Raw genomic sequence first — 21,551 nt, 5'->3', positions numbered from 1 at the left:
ACAGTATATTTTTCTCAGTTCATGTTCAAGTGTCATGATTGCCTCAATAAAATTGTAAAAATACAACTAACCTGTTTATAAACTGAAAATAAAATAAAAAAAGTTCTATTTATTTCGTTTCCAAAGCCAGAGTCCAATTACTGATGCAGAGTTGAAATGGATATGGCCATACTATGTCCTCATAGAGTAAGTAATTAAACCACTGTTACCTCATGCTATGATTATTTATTTATTTATTTATTTGGGTTTTACGGCGCACCAACACAGTATAGGTTATCATGCTATGATTAATATTTTAAAGGTCCCAACTTAAAGATTGAGTGGTGAAGTATTAAAAGACATTCCCTGTATACTTCAGGAACGGCAGAGCTACCAAAGTTTTTCATTTCAGCGACCAAGATGAAGCAATATGGAAACTATAGGGATACAAACTGGGACTGAAAATGGGAAGAAATATATGATAGAATTGTGAACTGATATCAAGGATCATATATATGTGTATGGTCTTGTTGAAATGATTTCATATTTAAAAGGGTGGATGGACAACGCTACTCCACGTGATTTACTAGCCTGTCTTCCGACTGGTTTTGAGATTAACGCTCTTCAATGGTTTATGAACGGTAGAGTGTACACCAGTCTAGTGATTAACCTGCACAGTTATTTTCCTCAATGATGTTTACCGAATTTACGTCATATCTATTTGTGACCATATTTATCCGCACATTAACACCCACAATTGCAAACAAGGTAATTTAAATCGAAAACGAAAGAAGGAATAGGTCAAATAAATCAAATAAAAGGTAAATGATTTATATAATTGTTTTAATAATTTGGATTCATATAACTGATGACATTTGTTTAGTTTAATAGCTCTTACATGTATACACGGAAACACAGTTTAATAGAATGTGAAAGCGAAACAGCTAATCAACATCGACGAATAACAAAATGTCCCGAGATGTTGAATAGATTATTCGAATTACATTTTCAAACTAAATGAAAAATGTATGAACATTGGATGTTTAAATTACTGTTTATAGAAATCTACAGTATTTTCTATAGCTGATACATATCATTGTTTAGTTTCAGTTTTCAAATTGGCGTCACAACTTTATATTCATTTGTTATTGAATAGCAATTGCTTTATATTTGTTTAAATATTAGCTCATAGTTAAAGAAAATTATAGGAAAGAAGCAATTCATCGTATTTTATTTCATTGAAAGACGTAATTGAGACATGACCGCTTTGCTATCCAAACCAAAAGTATAAGTTCCCAGAGTTTACACGTAAACAAAATAAACGCGTTTACCCCCTTATCTCAGTTGTTGTATATTATTCATGTAATGACTTATAAATAAATAAAATATGTTTAAACCAACCCCCAGTTTTCATTATATAGGTTACTGACCGTTCCAAGGCGGTGCCCCTATTTTCAAATGTGTTTTGTCTGTCTTATATTATCTGTTGCGTATGTTGTCTTGTTTGTTGTGAGCCTTTTTTTCTCCTCCTCACTCCCCCTTTCGCCTCCTCCTTTCCCTTGCATTTACGCTCCTTTTTGCATCCCCTCCCACTTTGCTTTGAGTTAGTTTTCGTGGCTCCCCTTTATTTTGACTGTCGGAATCCTACGGTACACTATTGCTTTTCCTGCTTATAGGGTGCGTTTGTGTGCTTGCGAGTCTAAAGCGGTGCCCTACTGTGTTCTTGTATATTACTTGTCTGTTTTTCTATGTTAGTTAATTGTGGTTGGGTGTGGTTGTGTGTTTATCTTTGGTACATGAATGTCTGCGCTATTCTGGTTTACGTTGTAGTGTAAGTGTGATTAAGGAACGTGGCATTCCCTTTGTATATTTATCCTTGTTCTACTTTCCCCTTCAACTTCCTCACCCCCACCCTCCTTTACCCCTTACTACTTCATCCCCCTAATCTATATTTGGCATAAATTTAAATGTACTTGTTAGATTTTTGAAGCAACCCGTCTGTAATATTTTTCCATTACAGCTTTTTTTTGTGGACCTACTTTGCAAATGCGTGGCTCTGAGGTTGTGTTTTTAGTGCTCTGTGCTTCCGAGAAATCTACCCTTACCTACTATCTTTTATAAGAAAGTGCATGTATTAGTATAGGGCTGATAGTTTCCATTTATATTTAGGCGGTATGCTTTTTTCTATTCTTTACTTTTGTGTTATGATAGGGCGCCACTAAAAATAACGAGACTAATTTGCAAATGAACTAGATTATTGATACCAGTGTATTTTAATCGATTTCACAAATGTAACTATATTAATGTTGAGTTTTTTTTATTATTTTTACATACGAAATATCACCGCAACTGTGACGTGTCAATTTATTAATGTCATTTTAAATGAAGAAATTTTCAATGACCCGTTAGAAGTTTACATAGACTCATTTAAATTGTATTCTGGATACAATCGCAAATATAAAAAACCATTTATGATAAGAGAATGCAAATCAATAAAATACAATGAGTAAGCGTTGGTACATGTTACCATGATATGAACGGAGGGCACTCTTTTTTCATATTTATTTTTATATTTATATTTGCATATGTACAAATGAAATGTGTTGTTTTTCTGAACCTGTCCCGTTATCAAAATCAAATTAGATAATTAGCTTTTTGAGAAGTTGATAAACTTCACATATATTTGACAAATTGACATTCTAATATAAGTTTAAATGACAAGTTGCATATCCCAGTGAGAGAAACAATAGGCCTTAAACAATTCTTTGCACAGATAAAATAGTTGACTAACACATTATTTCTTTTAAACTTATATCCTCGCCCACAATGTTTAGACAATTTAAGAAGAATGTTTCTGCACAGTTTGTGTTTTTTCTAATATAGTTAGACATGTATATGTATTGCTTACATTGCGCTTTCCAAGTATCCTTTTGCGATTTGAAAATTCTGTCATTTTAGATCAAGTGTTCCCCTAAACTGTAAACCAACCGTAATATTTTGACACCATTGTGCACAAATTTAGTAAAAGATTGTTTAGGTGAGGTCTTCAAATTTTGAAAGCTATATACATTATGTAATTAAAACTATGGCACGTCATTCATTTTTTAAACTTAAATTTAAGATTAAAGTTAAAATTTCATAACACAGACTGATATAGCAACACATGCTGAAGGCACTCAGATTTCAAATTTCACACATATCTTCTACATCATTAAGCAATGCCAATCAGAGTGAAAATAATGTATCTTGAACATAGATTATACATATTACAACTTAATTAAACATTTCCAAGATGAAACGACGGCGGTGCCCCGATTGCGGACTGTCTGGTGAATTTAGCAAGTCAAATATGAGAAGACACCGCCTACAGACCCACGGTTTTGTGACATGTGAATGTGGTAGACAGTTTTGTAAAGAAGAACACATGGCACAACACAAGAGAGAGAACAGGATTCATGCAGGGGGTTTGCAACATTCATCCTCGGCGTTGTATCGTGTAGGAATGCAAGGATTATATGGGGCATTTGGAGGCTTAAGCATATCAACTCTTTCATCAGACATATACACATTGAGTTCTGGAACTTTGGAAAGTTTCATTGCTGACAACATTCAAGCTAATACACAATTTCTCGGATGTTGTGGTGAAGTTATTGATAGCCTTGTTCGCAAACTACAGGACACAGATATGGTACCTTCAAAACTTCGCCCGAGGCGAATAATCAAGGTAACTATTTCACGCAATAACTTAACGGGCGGCAACTTTGAATGAGTTAAATGTTTGCTGCAAGTAAATGTTGATAAAAAAAAACTAATTTTTATCAAAAAGATGTATCATGTGCATGTATATTTAATCATATTTTATGAAGAACTATCTTTCAATGCTATCTGCATTTTTTAAGTCCGGTTCACTCGGAAAAGGTACAGCTGTGAAGGACAGGTCTGATATAGACCTCATACTGATGCTCGTTAAGTACGATAATGTTGAAGTTCTTATGAGGGATATGCGTGACCTACTCCGGAGTCTAGAAAAACACCTGAAGGAGAATACTACAGCAAAGCACCAAAGGACAACACGATACTCAGTACAAGTAGAACTAACATGTCGTTCTGGGCATAAACATGATGTTGATATACTTCCTGCTGTTGACCTGCTCGAAATAGGTTATCTTTTCTTTCTTCTGTAAGGCTTATATACATGTTATTTTTTTTGTGAATCGAGTATTAGCTGACTACATGCTTTCTTTTCTGATACTATACCAGTCAAATTAGGTCTATAGATATTCTACGTGTTTATCAAAGAAATTCAGTAAAGCTGTTTACATAAAATACATCGAAAATTATATAATAATTATTTCATCAGTTTATTGATAATTTTCCATGTAATTATCTAGGTTTTAGACACACTTCCTTTTATTTTCAGGCAACGTACCTTCAGATGTGTATAGAATGATGAAAGGGGTTGCAGACAGTATTATCCATGAATACTCGGTTAGTCTGGCTCCTTTACAGTTAGATATCATTGGAGAATTGCCTACCAAAGTAAAAAGCTTAATTAAACTTATCAAGTACTGGAAAGACAAGAAACTAAAGGTAAATATTGCAAATTAGAGACAACCTACCAGAAACAATTAATATCGGACTGTATTATCAACGGCACAGGAAGAAAATCTTCGAACAGAAGAACTTAACGCTAAAATACTTTCTTGTATCACCTGCTTGGTTTTACTTACATCCTGTCCAGATTATCATCTCTTCGGTTTTGAATGGATAATAAAACGAAATATACTTGTTACAAAAGCCAGCAGTTTTTGTATCAAAATACAATAAGGACGTAACTTTCAAGTCATATACAAGTAATACGAAATATTTTATGTTGGACTATATTGTCCCTAAAAGGATTTTGAAAAAAAGGAGAAAAATACCTTTACGGGGTTCCTTATTTTATATTTTATCTAACTATTATACAGGACAATATAAGCGATGGAAATATATAGGAACAGTAACTGAAATCAATGTCGCTTAACTCGAATCACTTGCACCGTTGTGGGTTCGAAACCTCGCTTGGTGTGTAGAATTCTTTCATGTGAGAAAGCAATCCGGCTGAATTACGTATACCAGGTGCCCGCCCGTAATGAAATATTGCTGGGTGGGGTACTTAGGGTCTTCTTCCACCGTCAAAAGCTTTAGAGCCGCCGTATGACCTATTATTTGCCAGTGTGACGTATAATCAAGCAATGGCCATCTTATCTGAAATAAAATTGCAGAGCCTCCGTATGAGTGATTAATAAAAATGTGAGTTACCTTGAAAACGTATAAATAAATATCTTACTGCTTGATCAGTATATGTTGGCTTCAGAAAATTTGTCAGTTATTCCCTTTATTTACGTTTGATAAGCACACTCGTTTATAATTTGAAAAAATTTTTCGTACGAAGTAGACCAAGATCAAATAATATCATTGATATCTAAATGTCATACGTATAACAAAAAAAAGAGGCCAGTCTTATGTCAGATTTTCAGCTTAAAATGTGTGTTCACAGAATCATTTTATCAATATAGGAACAAGATGAACCAGAAATGCCGAGTTTTGCTGAGAAACGATATGGAAAGCCAAACTGGCCGAGTTCATATGTTCTAGAACTGGTGATTTTGAATGCCTGGACTGAAGCTAATGCACCTGTGAGCTTTGACATGACTCGGGCTTTACATGCAATTCTGACTTCTCTGGTTAACCATAGACAGTTTAAAATCATTCTAAGAAGACAAATAAGGTACAACATGACATTGATACAGGCAAGGTAAATATATATGATTCATATTTTGTTCAAAATTCATATTTTTAAGTTATCAGTTGTGCGAACATAACATGTACGAGATAACTGGTGTTCTAAAATGCAAAATACGTAAAATATTCAAACAATATTTTTCCAATTGTTAAAAAATAAACAATATTTTACCAAAACTGTATAATAACATTTGACTGCACTATGCTTTACTGATAATTTCATTACAGAGAAATGTTTACTCATTATAATAAAAATCGGTGACAATACAGTCTTCTTCAGCTTTAAGTAAAAACAAACAAATGCAAAACACTTGTGAAATTTATGTTTACTAAAGAAATTTCTCCCTCTCAAAGCTCAGTAGAATGCAAAAGTAATATTGTAATCTTAAGCATTTAAAACACCAACATCCGGGGAAGGAACCACGTAATATACTCGCAGGATTAGGTGTTCCCCACAATAGTCTCCTTTACCTTTCTCCTACACACGTGGTATACATACATATATAACACTGGGTATACTGTCTGATTCAGGGGAGAACCTAACTCACCAACCTAAAAAATGGAGCGCATACTTTTTTGAGTGCCTAAAGTTCAGACCTAAGATCATTTTAAGAAAAACATGGTATAAGAATCATTCTAACACGACCAGCGAATAACCTCGAACATGTAGAGCAAAATCTATCTTGGGATATTCTGCAATAACCCACGGGCATGCAATGACGTCATCCGATCCAGGTGTGTTGCACGGTCGTAAAAAGTAGTTACCATTTTTTTCTAATACTGTTTATTCTAGTATGTCGCGTTAGAATCGAAATAACAAGTTCCCAAGTGTGATTTATCGTAGAATAACCCGAGGATTTCGTTCTTATGCGAAACAATATATCACTCAGGCCTACGGCCTTCGTGATATATTCTTATGCATAATAACTCAAAACACGGGTTATTCTACAATAAACCACGATTGGGAACTTATTATTTCTTAATTATAAAATAAGCTAAGTTATGTGAGAAATTAGGCGAAACATCAACTGTCTGTTAGTTGTAAAATAAATGTTGCTTTTTCTCAATTCTCACCCATCATATTGTTTGTCTTGCATTAGCTCTAGGTAGGTAGTTATGTTTTACCTAAAAGCAATTATTATTGCAAGTATATATGTGAGCTTTATCAACTAGTTTTACTTTCATGTAATAAGCGACACAGGTTTGTATAGCGAAGCCATTAGCATAGTTAAGTCTAAAGGTCTGGGAATGCGCATTATATTCACAGATATAATTTATTACATTAATGCTTTTCAAATGTAGGGGGAGAACATATCTCCAAATACACATCAAAATGCACCAGAGCTGTTCTATAAACCTTTTCCTGGTTAATACTCTTGTGAACCCACTACATTTGACCCTGAATATTCAGTTTGGCTGGCTATGCCCCTGGTGACTCATTTATCCTTATGGTATCAATTATATATATCTAAATTAATAGCAGATTTGAACAATATGGCTTATAGAAGTATATGACGTTGGTCAAAAGTAAAAACTAACATTTGGATCAAACTGCTTCTTATTTAAGATACGTGCATTAACTATTCCATGTATTTATGCAAACTTCTCAATACAATTTTTATCATGCATAACGAAAGTATATTAAAAATATCTTTAAAGAAAAGAAATTATCTTTGGTATGCTCTCAAGAAAGAATTCTTGACTCCAAGAAATATCCCTGCCACCCCACAACACTGCCATCACCCCAAAAAAGTTCAAATGGTCGACCTGTAAATGAAATTTCGCTAGAAGTTGAAACTTCGCATGTATATAATACACACATATCAAATTACGGCCTTTTTCGATGTAGTTTCTACGTAACGCCATTACACTAGTGAATCTTCCTTGAAATATTGTATTTCATGTCAACGTAATCAAACACATCATGGTAAAAGCTGATAGATCTGTTTATATTTCAGATCGGCTCCGTATATTATGGATCCTGCAAATCCTTTCAACGACATGTATCATGGACTTGTCGATGGTCAGGCGTTTGACTGGGACAGAGTTGTACCAGAAGCCCGACTTTGGCTCAGTAAACCACTATTTTACGGGGTTTCAAATACAAAACATACATGGAACTAGAATGATGTAGTTCTGGCGTTTTTTGACTTTGTTTTGGTCAATAATGATGCAAAAATTGTTTTGCTGTGTTTGTTTATATTTTCGTGTGAACTTTTCATTGTCTTAGAGAAAAAACATGATAACATAGCATATTGTACTTGTGAATACTAGACAAGTTTAACTCATTCTATGGAAATAAAACAGGAGTATTCAAAGTCATTGTATTCAGTCAAACAATAAAAGCGTTGCATCAATGTATAAGTAAAACAGTGTATTAGGATTTTGTGATATTACAATACATGTATAACAGAATTGTATCTTAGATTACCATTAGCGCGCAGAACAAAAATAAAGCAGAAATGCACTTGTATAAAACCGTGAAAATACTAGATGACTGCATAGACATTATAAATCAATTCAATTCGTTTCGTTTTATTAGTACCCTACTGGTTGAAAATCAGTTTCGGGGACTATAGGAATGCGCTTTTCCGTCCGTCCGTCAAAGACATACTTCAGATCTTTGAAATCAAGTTTGTATTTCTTTCATTTTATACTTGCTCCTTTCTTTTGAAATTATGTAAAGGAAGACATAATAAAAGTAATTTTTAAATTTGTGTTTACTTTATATGAGCGTATGGACTTTATTTGCTTTCAAACAGCAGTCCTTGCATTAGTTTAGTTTACTTTGAGGCGATAACTCAAAATACTTCATAGACATATAACAAATTATTCAGTTTTGCAAATTCGATATACGCAGATATGAAAGTACTGTATCTGCTGTATTCACATACGAATATCTGTTAAATCCATGTAAGACATTGCCTTGCTTGCGTTGAACATATATCAACTGTTTTTTAATGATGGATTCAATGACATAAAATCTACTGACTATTTTTATAAAATCGTTTTCGACCTTTCTGCTTACCGGAACATTGTGTCAATAGTCGACGCTCATTCGTTTACGTAAGAGTCGGCACATACACGCTAGAGCAAACGCTATAGAACAGAAACGACAAAAGTTATCATCCTAACATAGAACAAAATAGTTCCGTCTTGACGACCCTGATTATTATATCAAAAGAAAAATCAAAAGACTTGAATCACACTGAAATATATGCATGACGTACTTCTAGGTCTTTGATTATGTCTTGTTTATTTTACATACACGGTTTTATATTAAACAGAAAATGTGGTATTGTACCTTAAAATAGCAGTGTCTATTAGATCTCATTTTGTTGCATTCGTTGGTTTGTTTAGAATTTAGTATGTTTTTTTTTCATATAACATCAGATAATGAAATGAATATCTGGAAACGTAATAAACGACTATTATTTATTTTTCATTTTAAAGCAATCGTTATCATTCGCTGTTATTTAGTTAATACTAACTGTACACTCGCGACCTTTTCAGCTTCAAATAACGATTGTACGTGTAAGCCAAAACATTAACACTACTGTATGTATTGTAAATCTTAACTAATAAGAATTTATAATAAAACTGCTATTATCAATTTTGATACAATGAAATGCAGTCTGATGGAAAGCCATACCCCCATCGCTGTACTTCATAGTGAAAGAGGAGACAAATCAGTAAAATTCGTACCTAAAATTATGGTTTTGCACTTCCACTCATTCCAGTCTACCAATATATCATTTAGTTTCATTCAGAAGATGAAAAGTTACTTTGCGCTTTCTTTTATTGTCATTTATTATTGTTATAAGTTCCCCTCAGCTGAAAATATATACATAAAGTGATATAATAAAAAAGATTCATGATGGTTTTTGTATTCTTCACATCCTCTACATTATTAGGTAAATGTATTTTGAATATAAGATATATTTCAATTTTCAATTTTATGTCTCATATTAATGCTTTTATATTGATATATCATTTTATTTAATTAAATGTTTTTATTTATTTTAATACTGGAATTTAAATGTTTGGCCAAAATAACGTTTTGTTACATCTTCAAACTGTTAACAAAATATTGTTAAAAGGCACTGAGCAGTTTATTTAATTATACAGCATATCGATATTATATTATCTAGTCCATATCATTTACGAGTAAACTCTGTTTAGGTATGTCATATAACTTTACCCCAGCCACTGTTACAGTTTTTTGCTCTAGACATCGTTTTTAAAGACATCAATTGTGGAAATTAATCAAACCGGAACAGTGGGCCTGTGTCCCCCAGTTGGCTAAGAAGTGACCTATACTCATCAAAGATGCACCCTACTGTTTTGACAAAAGAATATTATTTTCTCGAAATTTAGACCCAGAAACGCACCAGAGGCCACCATTTTATACCTGTATTTCAAACTTTTCCAGGGGGAGAGTCCCCTGACCACTCAAGCAAGAGGAGAGTAACATACCTCTGCAATACCTCAAAATTTAGACCTAAAAATACACCAGAGGCCACCATTTCATGCCTGTATTTCAAAATTTTTTGGAACTTCCAAGTAAAATACGAGCAGCAGCATTCTTAGTATATTAGAGATGACAAACCTAGTCTATCAAAGCACAAAGTATGCCTTATACCATGCCTAAAGTGTGCCTAATATAATGCCAAAAGTATGAATAATTCCTTGTCTAAAGTATATGTTAAAATGCACCTAATGCATGCACCAGTTACATTTTTTGACAGGAGTGGGGTAGGGGCAGGTGGGGGAGCATGCCCCCGGAACCCCCCCCCCCCCCCCCCCTAGAAGTGCCCTTTTCATTGCCAGCACCCTGCCCTTTTTTAATCCTAGCTAGAGCACTGGGAAGTATAGAGGATATATACCAATAAAAGAAATTGTTCTTTGTTTCATATAAAATTCAGCTACTTCAGAACAATTTTGTTACAGTTTCTAGATTTTCACTCCGTCGTAGACCTATTTTCCAGAAGATATCCATACATTTGCTTCAAGAAAACGAAAAGAAAAGGGGTGTTGAGTAGTATGCAGTAAAATGCAAGTCAACTGAAGTCAGGTACCCTCATATTGCCGCATTTCAGAAAATGGTCCGCAGAATAAACACCCTACTTTCGTTTTCAAGAAAAAAAAACTCGAAAACATGCGAATATTAGCATGAAAAGTGTCCTATTTTATGTAAAATTCATTCCAAGAGTGAAATAATGCCCATTTGGCCCCCGATTTTTGCGCAAATGCGCGAAAAATGGAAAAATTAGGATCTATTTATTAGGCACATTTTTGACCGAATTACTGAAATATAACCTAGACGCCTCACGTACCGTGACATTGCCATAATCGGACCTCTCTGTTTTCTAGTATTTAATACCTCAATGACAGGTAAACAAAATCAGACATAATAATATGACATTCAAAACACTGGTATTAATTTTCTATATTTATGTAATGTAACACTGGCTGTCTACCTGAATGTTGTCCAATATGTATGACCTTGAAATAAGTCATTTAGTTTGAAATACCCTGAATAAAAATTGAAATTGGCCTACTTGTGTTTAAAGATTTTTTTTTTCTCGCACGCACAATATACAGCCATTTTGTACAAATAAAGGACGGCAATGTTGTGATTAATAGTATTTGGGAATGTCTAAATTTGGGTAAATCGGGGCAACAGTTAAATATTTCCTTTTAAAACTTATTTATCATCCAACCTGTTTGTCGTATAAACATTCGTCAATTTTTTCAAGCAGGTCTTTAGCCAGGGAGGAAGCATTATTCAAACTTTACTAGAGAGGTTCGGGTGCTTCCGTTTGGTATCCTGTCAAGTTCGTGTTTACTATACGTGCGAAATGTATCAACATTATCCGTTAATAAGTTGTTTTCTCGTTTTCAAAGAACCATAATTATAAATTATAAATATTCTTCTGCTATCAAGTATCTAGGCTATTGCGTTTTAAAGTTGAAAGTGAAGGACACTATAACCAGTTGTGTATACAATATCTAAAGAAATCTGGAGTTCGGAGACTATTAATGTTGAACAATAAAGATTATTTTCTTTTTGTTGTGTATGGAAACGGGAATTAATACCCTTCAGGTAGAAAGTGTTAGTTATAGTGACACAATTTAAATTAAATCACATGATGTATATCTAGCTAGCTATGTTGCGATCTTTGACCAATATTTCAGACCTTACGAGACCTGCATCAGATGTGAAAGTTCTTGACAGAAATGCAAAACTTTGTTTTCTTTTACTTTTACTTAGTCTGTTGTAAAGTTCTTAAAGTCAGCACTGTTCTTATAGATACTTCACACATTTTGTTTATTTTTGTGATTTTTAAAAATTGGGTTGTTGTTTGTTTGTTTGTTTTGGGTTTAACGCCGTTTTTCAACAGTATTTCAGTAATGTAACGGCGGGCAGTTAACCTAACCGGTGTTCCTGGATTCTGTACCAGTACAAACCTGTTCTCCGGAAGTAACTGCCAACTTCCCCACATGAATCAGAGGTGGAGGACGAATGATTTTAGACACAATGTATTTTATCAAATCGTCAAAATTGGGTTGAGAATGTGGATTAAGTAAACTGATATCCCAACATCACACGATTATGTCGACGTTTTCATATGTTGTTTTGAATATCTTTTTCTAAATAAGTGAAAAAATGTCCAAAAAAAAAAAACCGTCCAATAAGTAACATAAAGATATTTACAGAGATATCGAGGGAGCGTTATAAGTTTCGTTTTATAAACTGTATAAACTGTGAAGAATAATGTCTAAAGTAGGTAGCGTACATAAAATTGCACACTGTAGGAGTAATGAGATCTATGTTTACATTTCCGAAATGTTTATGTAACGGATAATGTATTTCTTCCTTTTTACTACTCGTGAAGATATGTCCTTGTTGGTAAACAAAAGTATATGATATTTTAGGAATACCCGGAATTGAAACCGAAAGCGTCCTATTTGTCAATGTGTTTATTTGAAATTGGCTGCACACGGTTTATACGTAATTAAACATTAAAACCGGTTTACAGTTGTTTAATTTCAAATCAAAGGATTATTCTAGGTATATTAAAGAAAGAGTTTGGTTCATTTTAGTACAGTAACATATGAGAAAGATAGTTATCTTGATTAACTTTTTTATATGTAAACTTGTACAATTTTACTCCAGTGTTCTATTACCTGTATAGGGCTAAGGATATTGCGTTTTAAATGCGAAGTCAAGATTAAATGATTAGAACACAGATAATTGTTCCTTCTCATGAGAAGGAACACTTATGGTGAACATGTCACACTTGACTGAGCAGGTAATGGATACAAGGGTATCATCAAAGGCATCCGAATTCCAGTAAGCGCCGCCATTTTGTACTCATGCATATTCATTACAAATAGCCTCTTTGCCAATGTGTTTTGACGCATCTTTAAGTTAATCTTTAGTGAAATACAACTACGTAATAAACAGACCTACAAAAACAATGATTTAGTTTAAACTATCTAACTCCTAAATCTTACATGTCATATTGTAGAATCGAGATTAACTAAATGAATATTCATCATCTAAAAATAGACTCCCGCCTAAATTATCGTCTACTATTATTCTTCTCGGTTTCATTCTTTGCTGCTTCCAGAGGTTGGCAGAACAATTGTTTTTACATTGTTTATGTATGGCATCGGAATTTTTAATTTTAATAACTTTTTCGTTTATTGAAGGATTTTAAAAATTCAAAAAGTTTTGAAATGCTTACGATTTTCATATTTTCCTATGCAATTATCTTTTTAAAATGAATTACCATTATAAATGACATATGATTTTAATAGCGCCGTAGCGATGTTCAAACTTAATAGAAAAACACTGTAAGTTAAGCGTTCATAATTAATCCATTTTACTTCGAAATAATAATTAAAAGTTATTAATAAATTGCTTGTTTTATAACCTTTCCATTGATCAAAAAATTATTGATATAATTTGTGTTTTAAGGAAGTTTAAGCCGTTAGAAAAACATCACTGTTTACAAAAAAAAAAAAACATCGTCGCTCGGCGTCTGCCCACCCGATCTCTGTCTTATCAGTACTAAAAATAGAAAATGCAACGGATTTGTATACAAACACGATCTCTCCTATTGCACGATACGTACCGTCACCGGATAACAACATTTCAATTACTTTCCTTGTTTTTATCTAGAATTGCATGTATAATGCATTTCTTCACTTTACTGAGCTATAAATATTTCGAACTTGGTAATTTCATACCTTTTGATTAACTGTTTTGTAATGGTCAAGTTGTGAACTTTTTATACGCACTTTTTTAAATCCATCAGTTTGTTGGTGCCGACTTATATAAAAGCCCGTTTTGGAGCTGTAAGTATCCATTCATGCAATGCAATTACTGGCATATGGCAGAACTATTCTTCCATTGTATTGCTAATTAAAATTAGGCAAACATACGACAAAATTCTGATCTGTGCCACTAGGACAGGTGTCGATATTGGTTCCCTAAATTTTGACAGTTATGGTATTTATTGTCCGCTAATAATATTTAGGTAGGATCGCTCATCTAAAGGTGTTTGTTTATTATTTTAAGTTAAATAAATGTTTGTGTGAAATAACTTTAAGTATTCTTAAAATAAATAGATAAGAATGCACGTAAACTAGCAAAAAGCATAGTTCAGAATTATTTTATTAAAGATCCCTTAAAAAGAATATTTAATGTGCGCAAGAAGGAACCTTTTGGTAAGCTAAATCTTGTTTTAAGTCAATGTTTGTTAAATTTTGTCTCTTGTTATGTAATATGTATTTGCATTAAGGACTGTATACCCAATACTGAAAAGTAAAGTTTGTTTCAGACGGAATATAAGACTTGTGGATGATGGATATGGATTTATATAGTGTAACCAGTGGTAAGCTTGAAGAGTTTGTCGCTGAGACAATACAGCCAGATGCTGCCTATTTAGATAGCTGTGGTGCGGTCGTTGATCGACTTGTACATTTTCTTCAGAACAATGTGCCTGACCGTATAAGACCTGCACGTGTTGTAAAGGTTAGTTTCATAAATTATTATTTTTGTCCTTTAAACCTTGCAGTTTGACATATTAGAACTAATCGTAATTAATATTGTTGTTTTGATCCGTTCTGCAGCTGTTTCTCAAAGAAAATTTGCCTGAGAACATAAATAGAGGTCGACCGACCAAATAGCATCTGCTCATCCATTCAATTTTGGGTTTTGAGTTATTGACATGACCCACATGAAAAAAGCGCGATAAAATGGCGCGTGGAAGCAGAAACATAGTAGTGTGAATCAACCTTAGAAGGTGTTGAGAAAAGCGTCAATAATTTGCGACAAAAAAGTAAGTCAAATTGACCACTCCTGTAAATAAAGTTACCTTTACGGATGTATTTTAAACGAAAACTTTGAAAAACAACTTTATATGTTATAATCACACAAACAAATCAGTCGATTACTCTGATTAAAGTGATCCGTTTTTGCAGGGTGGCTCTCTTGGTAAAGGTACTGCGGTAAAGGGCAAGTCCGATATTGATTTAACACTGATACTAGCCAGGTATAGTGAGGTTGAAGCAATGATCCATGACATGCCGTCTATCTTACACCAGCTGGAACAGTACCTAGAGAAATACGGGCATGTCAAAGTTGTTGGAAAGACTGGTCATGCGGTTCAAGTAGAGCTTTCTTGTCATTCGGGTCATACACACTCTGTAGACATCCTTCCAGCTGTTGACATTCTTCCTAATATGTCAGAAGGAATTAAAGGTATTCGATGATAGAAAAAAACTTTTGAAATATATTAAATCAGTACTTGCATCATTACACTGTCTTCTGTGTCATCTTTAGTATGTCGGAATTGTTTTATTTCATATTTGCTTTTATAATATCATAGTCAACAATCTGTGCTCTAGTCCTGTTCCATATTTTTTGGGATATTTCAATTATTGATGGTTATATCTTAAAGTACATGATCAAGTAAATGATAATATTTTACCTTAAAGTAACTTATGAGATTGATATGTTTAGAAAACTATAATTATAGTATTACGTTTAAAAAGCAACCAATGAAAATGATACTTCTCACAATTGTCTTAGAGTATGTCCAAAGTTCGTATTTGAAAGAAATGAAAAGTATATACAGTATATTTTAACGATAACAGAATTGTTTATTATTAATCTTTGCATAGTATGTTATGATTAATGCGTTTTTGTTTTTAAGCGGAAAATATTCTAACAAATTATATGTATCAATTTGATAGCAAGGCTTGGACCAGTTTATCACAAACTTGGACAAAGAAACAAGAAAACACGAGAATTCTACTCGGCATCACTTGGACCATTGCAGATTGAATTAACAAAACGTTTTCCAACAAAGCTGAAAAGTTTAATTAGACTCATCAAATACTGGAAGAAGAGTAAACTGACAGTAAGATTTAAAACTGCTTAAGATATTTACTTCTATTTTAGCTCACCTGTCACGTAGTGACAAGGTGAGCTTTTGTGATCGCCCTTCGTCCAGCCGCAATTTCTTGTGAACATGATAGAGACCATATTTTGCAATTGATTTTAATCAAACTTGCACATAACTTGTATTGGCATAATATTTCGGTTCCTTTCCAAACCAATGAGCTATTTTGGCATTTGCAGCCATATAAAGACTTCATTTATGGTTAGATTTGATACAAACTTTCAAAATATCTTAAACAACAAAATATCTTGGATTCCAAGATTAATCAGTCAGATCCAATCATAGGTTCCGGAGTTACGGCCCCTGATTGACCCCCGAAAGAGCCAAAATTCGTTATGTTTTTACCTTATGAACACGATAGTTCTAAGTAACATTTTACATTCGGTTTTAACCACACTTACACACAACTTAGGTTACAATAAGATCTCATTTCCTTTCGAAAACCGGCTAGATTCCGTCATGCGTTCTATAATTACTGCCCCTGAAAGGGGCAAAATTTTCTATTTTGGCCGTTTCAGCCATATAGAGGTTTCATTTATGCTTTGATGTATAACAAACTTGCACAGAATGTTTATCTTGATGATTCCTATGCTAATTTCGAAACAGGGTCATATTAGATCAAAAACCAGGTCACCCGGTCAAATCAAAGGAAAAGCTTGTTAACACTCTTGAGGCAACATTTATGACCAGTTTTTATGAACATTATCTTCAGGACCCTCTTGTTGAAGTTACAGCATAGAAATTTAGTCCATGTATAATTTTGATACAAATTTTAATACTTATCTTAAATAGTCTTAATCTTGACCTACTGACCTACTTTCTTGTTACTGAAGTTACAGCAAAGACATTTGGTCCACATGTATATTTTTGATACAGATTTCAATACTCATTGAATAAATAAAAAGAAAATTTGTTTGTTCTTCGTGAATATTGAATATATCTCACCTCGAAGTGAGAAAATGTTCACATTTCCTCACTTCTCAGTGAGATATATTTCATATTCACTCAAAACAAACAAATATCCTCTATATTTTTCTAAAACAAACTATGTTAAGTGAGAGTAATGAACTTTGTAAGGAATAAATGGTTCAAACATTTTGCAATACAAATAATTCAACAAATGAAGGAAAAATACCTTACGTACAATTTATGAATCTTATTCTCGTCTACAGGTGACTAAAGGATCAAAATTACCAACATCGTACGTTTTTGAGTTAGTGGTTTTAAATGCTTGGGTGGATGCAGGGCAACCAGAGAGCTTCAATATGACACGAGCATTACATGCTGTTTTAAATACAGTAGTAAACCATCGTCATTTCAAAGTGACCTTTGATCGCTCTCTTGCCTATTACGATACCGCATACCCAGAGTATGTTTTTCATTTCCATATTTTTTGTCACATTTTACCTAGTTCGTTTGATAAGATGTTTTTAAATTAGCGTATTACGATCTTATATAATAATATTTTAAACGTGTTTAAAGAAATGTAATACAATCTTCTGTAGTCAATGTTACAAGTTATTTTCATTGTAACACAATCTGATATTTTTATCTTGCATAATTTCTTCGTTTTTTTATTGTCAGAAAATCTCCTCACATAATTGATCCATGTAACCCATACAACGATGTGTATCATGGATATTTCGGCAATGCATGGGACTGGGATGATGTTGCAACAGAGGCCAGTAAATGGTTGAGGACACAGCTCTTCTCTGGTGTTAGCAATACAAAGCGGCAGTGGTAGAGAACTTGTAAACGTACACCGAACAACTGTGATCTTTTTTTGTACATTGCTCTTTGATTTGTATATAGACTTCGAGTATTTTGTGTGCAAAAAAGTTTCGTTTTTGATTGACTCTTTGTTTTTGTTGACAAAGCTGTAGTGGTAAAATGTTTGTTACTGTGTTGTTGGTTCTAGATTTACATCTTATCATCCGTTTATTATATAATTAACTGAATGTACTACATTTGTTAAATTTGGGCACATTTATTTTTTTTTTTTTGGTCTGTGGTAAGATTTTTTTACGCCCGAAGGGACGTATTATGTTTTGACGCAGGTGTTTGTCTGTTCGTCCGTCCGTCAATCTGTTAGCAATTTCGTGTCCGCTCTTGAACCCCTTAAAGAATTTTCAACAAACTTGACACAAATGTTCACCGTGACGACCTGCAGAGCGCATGTTTCGGATGGCTTGTTTCAAGGTCAAGGTCACAATTAGGGGTCGAATGTCATATGACTTTGTTTCATGTCCGCTTTGTAACTCTTGAACTGCTTGAAGGATTTTAAAGAAACTTGGGACATATGCTCACAACATCAAGGCGACGTGCAGAGCAAATGTTTTGGATGGCTCGCTTCAAGGTCAAGGTCACACTTGCGGTGCTGTTGTTGTATTACTTGCTTGCTTGCTGTTGTAAAGAATACCAGAAAAAGATCTATGTAAAAGGGTACAGAATATAATAGTTTTAAGTATTGTTTTTGGAAAAACATGAATTTAGTTAGTGTTATACATTAAATTCTAATTATTGAATAAATTGTTTCGTGTGTTGGAATGTTGTCGACGCACATTTTGTAGATTTTCTGTATACATTCAAGCAACAAGGTCATAACAACAGGCGTGTCTCAGTTGGTAAATTAATAATACATTTTTTAATCTCTTAATGTACCGTACAGTTTGAATATTGATAAAGCGATTTTTGTATTATGATATTTATATTGTTTATACGGATCTGTTAAAAGCAAAAGTGACGTTTTATTTGAAACTTGTACGTGTTATGTTTCATGTTTGTACATTGCAAAAAATGATAATAGTTTAGTTTTGGGTTTTAGGTTGTTAATTTACTTATTTTATATATAATTGATTTGCACACTGTTCCGAAGCAGAATTTGAACTATATACAAAAGAAATTTTGCTGAAATATTATTGTAACTTGAAAAAATGATGTTACCTTTGAAAATAGTTCTTGCAATTAATACAATTTATTCATCTATGTCAGAACAATATTTCAGAAAGAAAATGTAATTTGTTTTGTACTTAAATCAGATCATTGTAGATATTTCAACTTGTAGTAATATATTATATATATAAAAACATTATATTTAAAAAATCAGATTCAGAACAGTTTTACGAAAAAAGCTGAATAGGTTGGACATAATGTTTTTCAACACTAATGAAAATCATAGCAAAAACAAATACAATATAAGCAATATTTATATTTTTATTTGATATAAAACCTTGTAAGAAAAAAGAAAAGTGTTGTAAGATATTGAAGAGGATTATGACACAAGGATAAAGTATAAAAATAAGAACAACACCGGGTTGTGGATCATCAATGATTTATGCAATTATCGTTCAAAACATCTAGTATTATCTGATAACATTTAATACAGTTAAAAGCTCTTTATTTTCTTCTGGTGAACGCTCATTACTGTAGAATAATAAATAGTCTCAGAGACTGAAAGTATGAGTATGCTGAGCCAGCCTTAACAGATTTATGCGTTGGTCGTTTTAGATCGGACACTGAAGAAAGCGCTAGGGATCTTAATATAAGGCACCACACTGGTAAGGCGGAGCTTCCATCAAGATGATTTAAGAAAAGGTCAGTATATAAAGTACTTTAAGTTCTTATTCTTATAATTCATTTCCAGTTTCGTTCATCTTGTGCAATTTGAAGATGAATTGTAGTATCTAAACCCCTACCCCGATGACTCACACCCCTACATAATGTTATATGAAAGTTTAGTCCTTAATTTCCATAGAAGGTCACACGAAACATTAAAGATACTAGTTGTAGCGCTTCTAATGGCCAGTTTTTCAAATCTGTCACTAGCGAAGGTTGGTTTTACCCCATCGCTTAACCATGCATTCTTACGATTTTTTACTAAAACCGGGCAAGTATATTTGCCAAGTATTAGCATAGACTTCGTCACTTTCCATAAACCTGTTAATGCATTCAGCGAATCGTGTAAACGCTAAAATACATGTACAAACAATTTAATATTTAACTTAAATTGTATCATATCATACCCTTGAAACATTTTATTCCACCACACCGATCAGAACGAGGTAGCATATAAGGACTGTCAATCCGTCCTCTTCGATTCAAGTTAATAACTTTAGAATGCTTTGGCGTAAAAAACCCAAACCTTAAGCTTGGTAGGCCTGCAGCTTGGTCGTAACATGAGCCTTATTTTAAGGTCAGTTGCTCAAAGCTCACGGTCGCGGTGTCCCTGAGCTGAAAATCGGTTTTAAATGAGCAGATGAAGAATGGTTTGGCCTACAGTCATCAAACTTGATGGAGCGATTGTCAGTGGTCAAGTGAGAAGATGAACCAAATTGTTTTGGGGCTCAGTAGTACAAAGATATAGATCACAGAAACGTTTGGGTCATTGTCTTCTTACAGGAGCCGTTCTGTCAACATGTTGTTGAAAACAAAACAATAATAGTGTGCTAATGCTATCTCACCATATGCAACGTTATGTACAAACATTTCAAAGAAACTTCAAAAATGAAAAGTAAAGAAAACTTTGGTGCAACTGTTTATAAAATATTCCTGTATATTCAGTGCAGTCAAGCGTTCCCATTTGAACAGTTTCTAGAAAAATCTATACAAGAATATTCTACATCTACATCTACTGTGTACTGCCCAACAATCAATTCTAATTATAACTGGGAGGCGCTTGTCTGGGTCAGACTGTTAAAAGATGAGCAAGCTCATAAGGTGCAAAGTTAAAAAGAATTACAATTACTAAGATATAAACATCCAGCCTCGGTGAATAGAATAAAACTGGGGCTGGACTGTATGTATAGGGGGAGACCATTCCAGGAACGAATTGTTTTTTGACAAAAGGAGTTAGAATGGTATTGCGTATGAGATTGTTGGATCAAGTAGTTCAGGTTCCTTGTAGGTATGAGGTGGTTATGGTCAACTGCTACAAGACTATACTTCATTTTAAAAAATATGATAAGGGAATTTTTAATGCGGCTATGTTTAAGGGGTTGCCAATTGAGATTTTTAAGCATTTTGGATGACACTGCTTGTTTGACCATAGTTGTTACATACGTATCGAGCTGCAGATCGTTGTACTCGTTCAATTTTGTGTGTAAGGGATTTTTGCCGAGGGTGCCATATATTGGAACAATATTCAAGCTATGGGTGGACATAGGTGTTGTAAGCTGTTTCTTTTACTTCTCTGTTTTTTGTTTTGACATATTTTTTATGAATCTAAGTGAGTTATTTGCTTTCGATGTTATGTTATCAATGTATTTTGACCAACTGAGATCTTAACTTAGTGTAACGCCCAGGTATTTAGCA

The 21,551-nt window shown here is 33.5% G+C and overlaps 2 protein-coding genes across 3 annotated transcripts; both read left to right on the top strand.

The window, feature by feature from the left end:
* The first annotated feature begins 529 nt into the window (after positions 1–529).
* Positions 530–9,642, top strand: LOC128554349 (2'-5'-oligoadenylate synthase 1A-like). The gene is made up of 6 exons (XM_053535630.1): positions 530–800; positions 3,272–3,703; positions 3,879–4,140; positions 4,400–4,569; positions 5,538–5,776; positions 7,722–9,642. Exons 2-6 carry the CDS (start codon positions 3,272–3,274, stop codon positions 7,885–7,887), a joined length of 1,269 nt encoding a protein of 422 aa, XP_053391605.1. The 5' UTR covers positions 530–800; the 3' UTR covers positions 7,888–9,642.
* Positions 9,643–11,602: 1,960 nt separating this feature from the next.
* On the top strand, positions 11,603–19,445 carry LOC128554350 (2'-5'-oligoadenylate synthase 1A-like). Of its 2 annotated transcripts, none has more exons than XM_053535631.1 (6): positions 11,603–11,869; positions 14,616–14,809; positions 15,259–15,538; positions 16,033–16,199; positions 17,414–17,610; positions 17,826–19,445. In XM_053535631.1, the coding sequence occupies exons 2-6, from the start codon at positions 14,636–14,638 to the stop codon at positions 17,983–17,985; spliced, it is 978 nt and encodes a 325-aa protein (XP_053391606.1). In that variant the 5' UTR covers positions 11,603–11,869; positions 14,616–14,635; the 3' UTR covers positions 17,986–19,445. The 2 variants fall into 2 exon arrangements, with proteins under 2 accessions (XP_053391606.1, XP_053391607.1); XM_053535632.1 differs by lacking the exon at positions 11,603–11,869 and adding an exon at positions 12,683–12,838.
* The last annotated feature ends 2,106 nt before the right edge of the window (positions 19,446–21,551 follow it).

This window comes from Mercenaria mercenaria, unplaced genomic scaffold, assembly GCF_021730395.1.
Source record: "Mercenaria mercenaria strain notata unplaced genomic scaffold, MADL_Memer_1 contig_4961, whole genome shotgun sequence".
Lineage (NCBI taxonomy): Eukaryota > Metazoa > Mollusca > Bivalvia > Venerida > Veneridae > Mercenaria > Mercenaria mercenaria.
Note: the sequence above shows the minus strand (reverse complement) of the source record. Positions and strands in the feature narration are given on the sequence as shown.

Coding starts and splice junctions, on each gene's coding strand:
- LOC128554350 (XM_053535631.1), top strand. CDS start 14,636: ATGATGGATATGGATTTATATAGTGTAACCAGTGGTAAGCTTGAAGAG. Junction 14,810..15,258: donor GACCTGCACGTGTTGTAAAG/GTTAGTTTCATA, acceptor CCGTTTTTGCAG/GGTGGCTCTCTTGGTAAAGG. Junction 17,611..17,825: donor TACGATACCGCATACCCAGA/GTATGTTTTTCA, acceptor TTTTATTGTCAG/AAAATCTCCTCACATAATTG.
- LOC128554349 (XM_053535630.1), top strand. CDS start 3,272: ATGAAACGACGGCGGTGCCCCGATTGCGGACTGTCTGGTGAATTTAGC. Junction 3,704..3,878: donor GCCCGAGGCGAATAATCAAG/GTAACTATTTCA, acceptor GCATTTTTTAAG/TCCGGTTCACTCGGAAAAGG. Junction 5,777..7,721: donor ATGACATTGATACAGGCAAG/GTAAATATATAT, acceptor TTTATATTTCAG/ATCGGCTCCGTATATTATGG.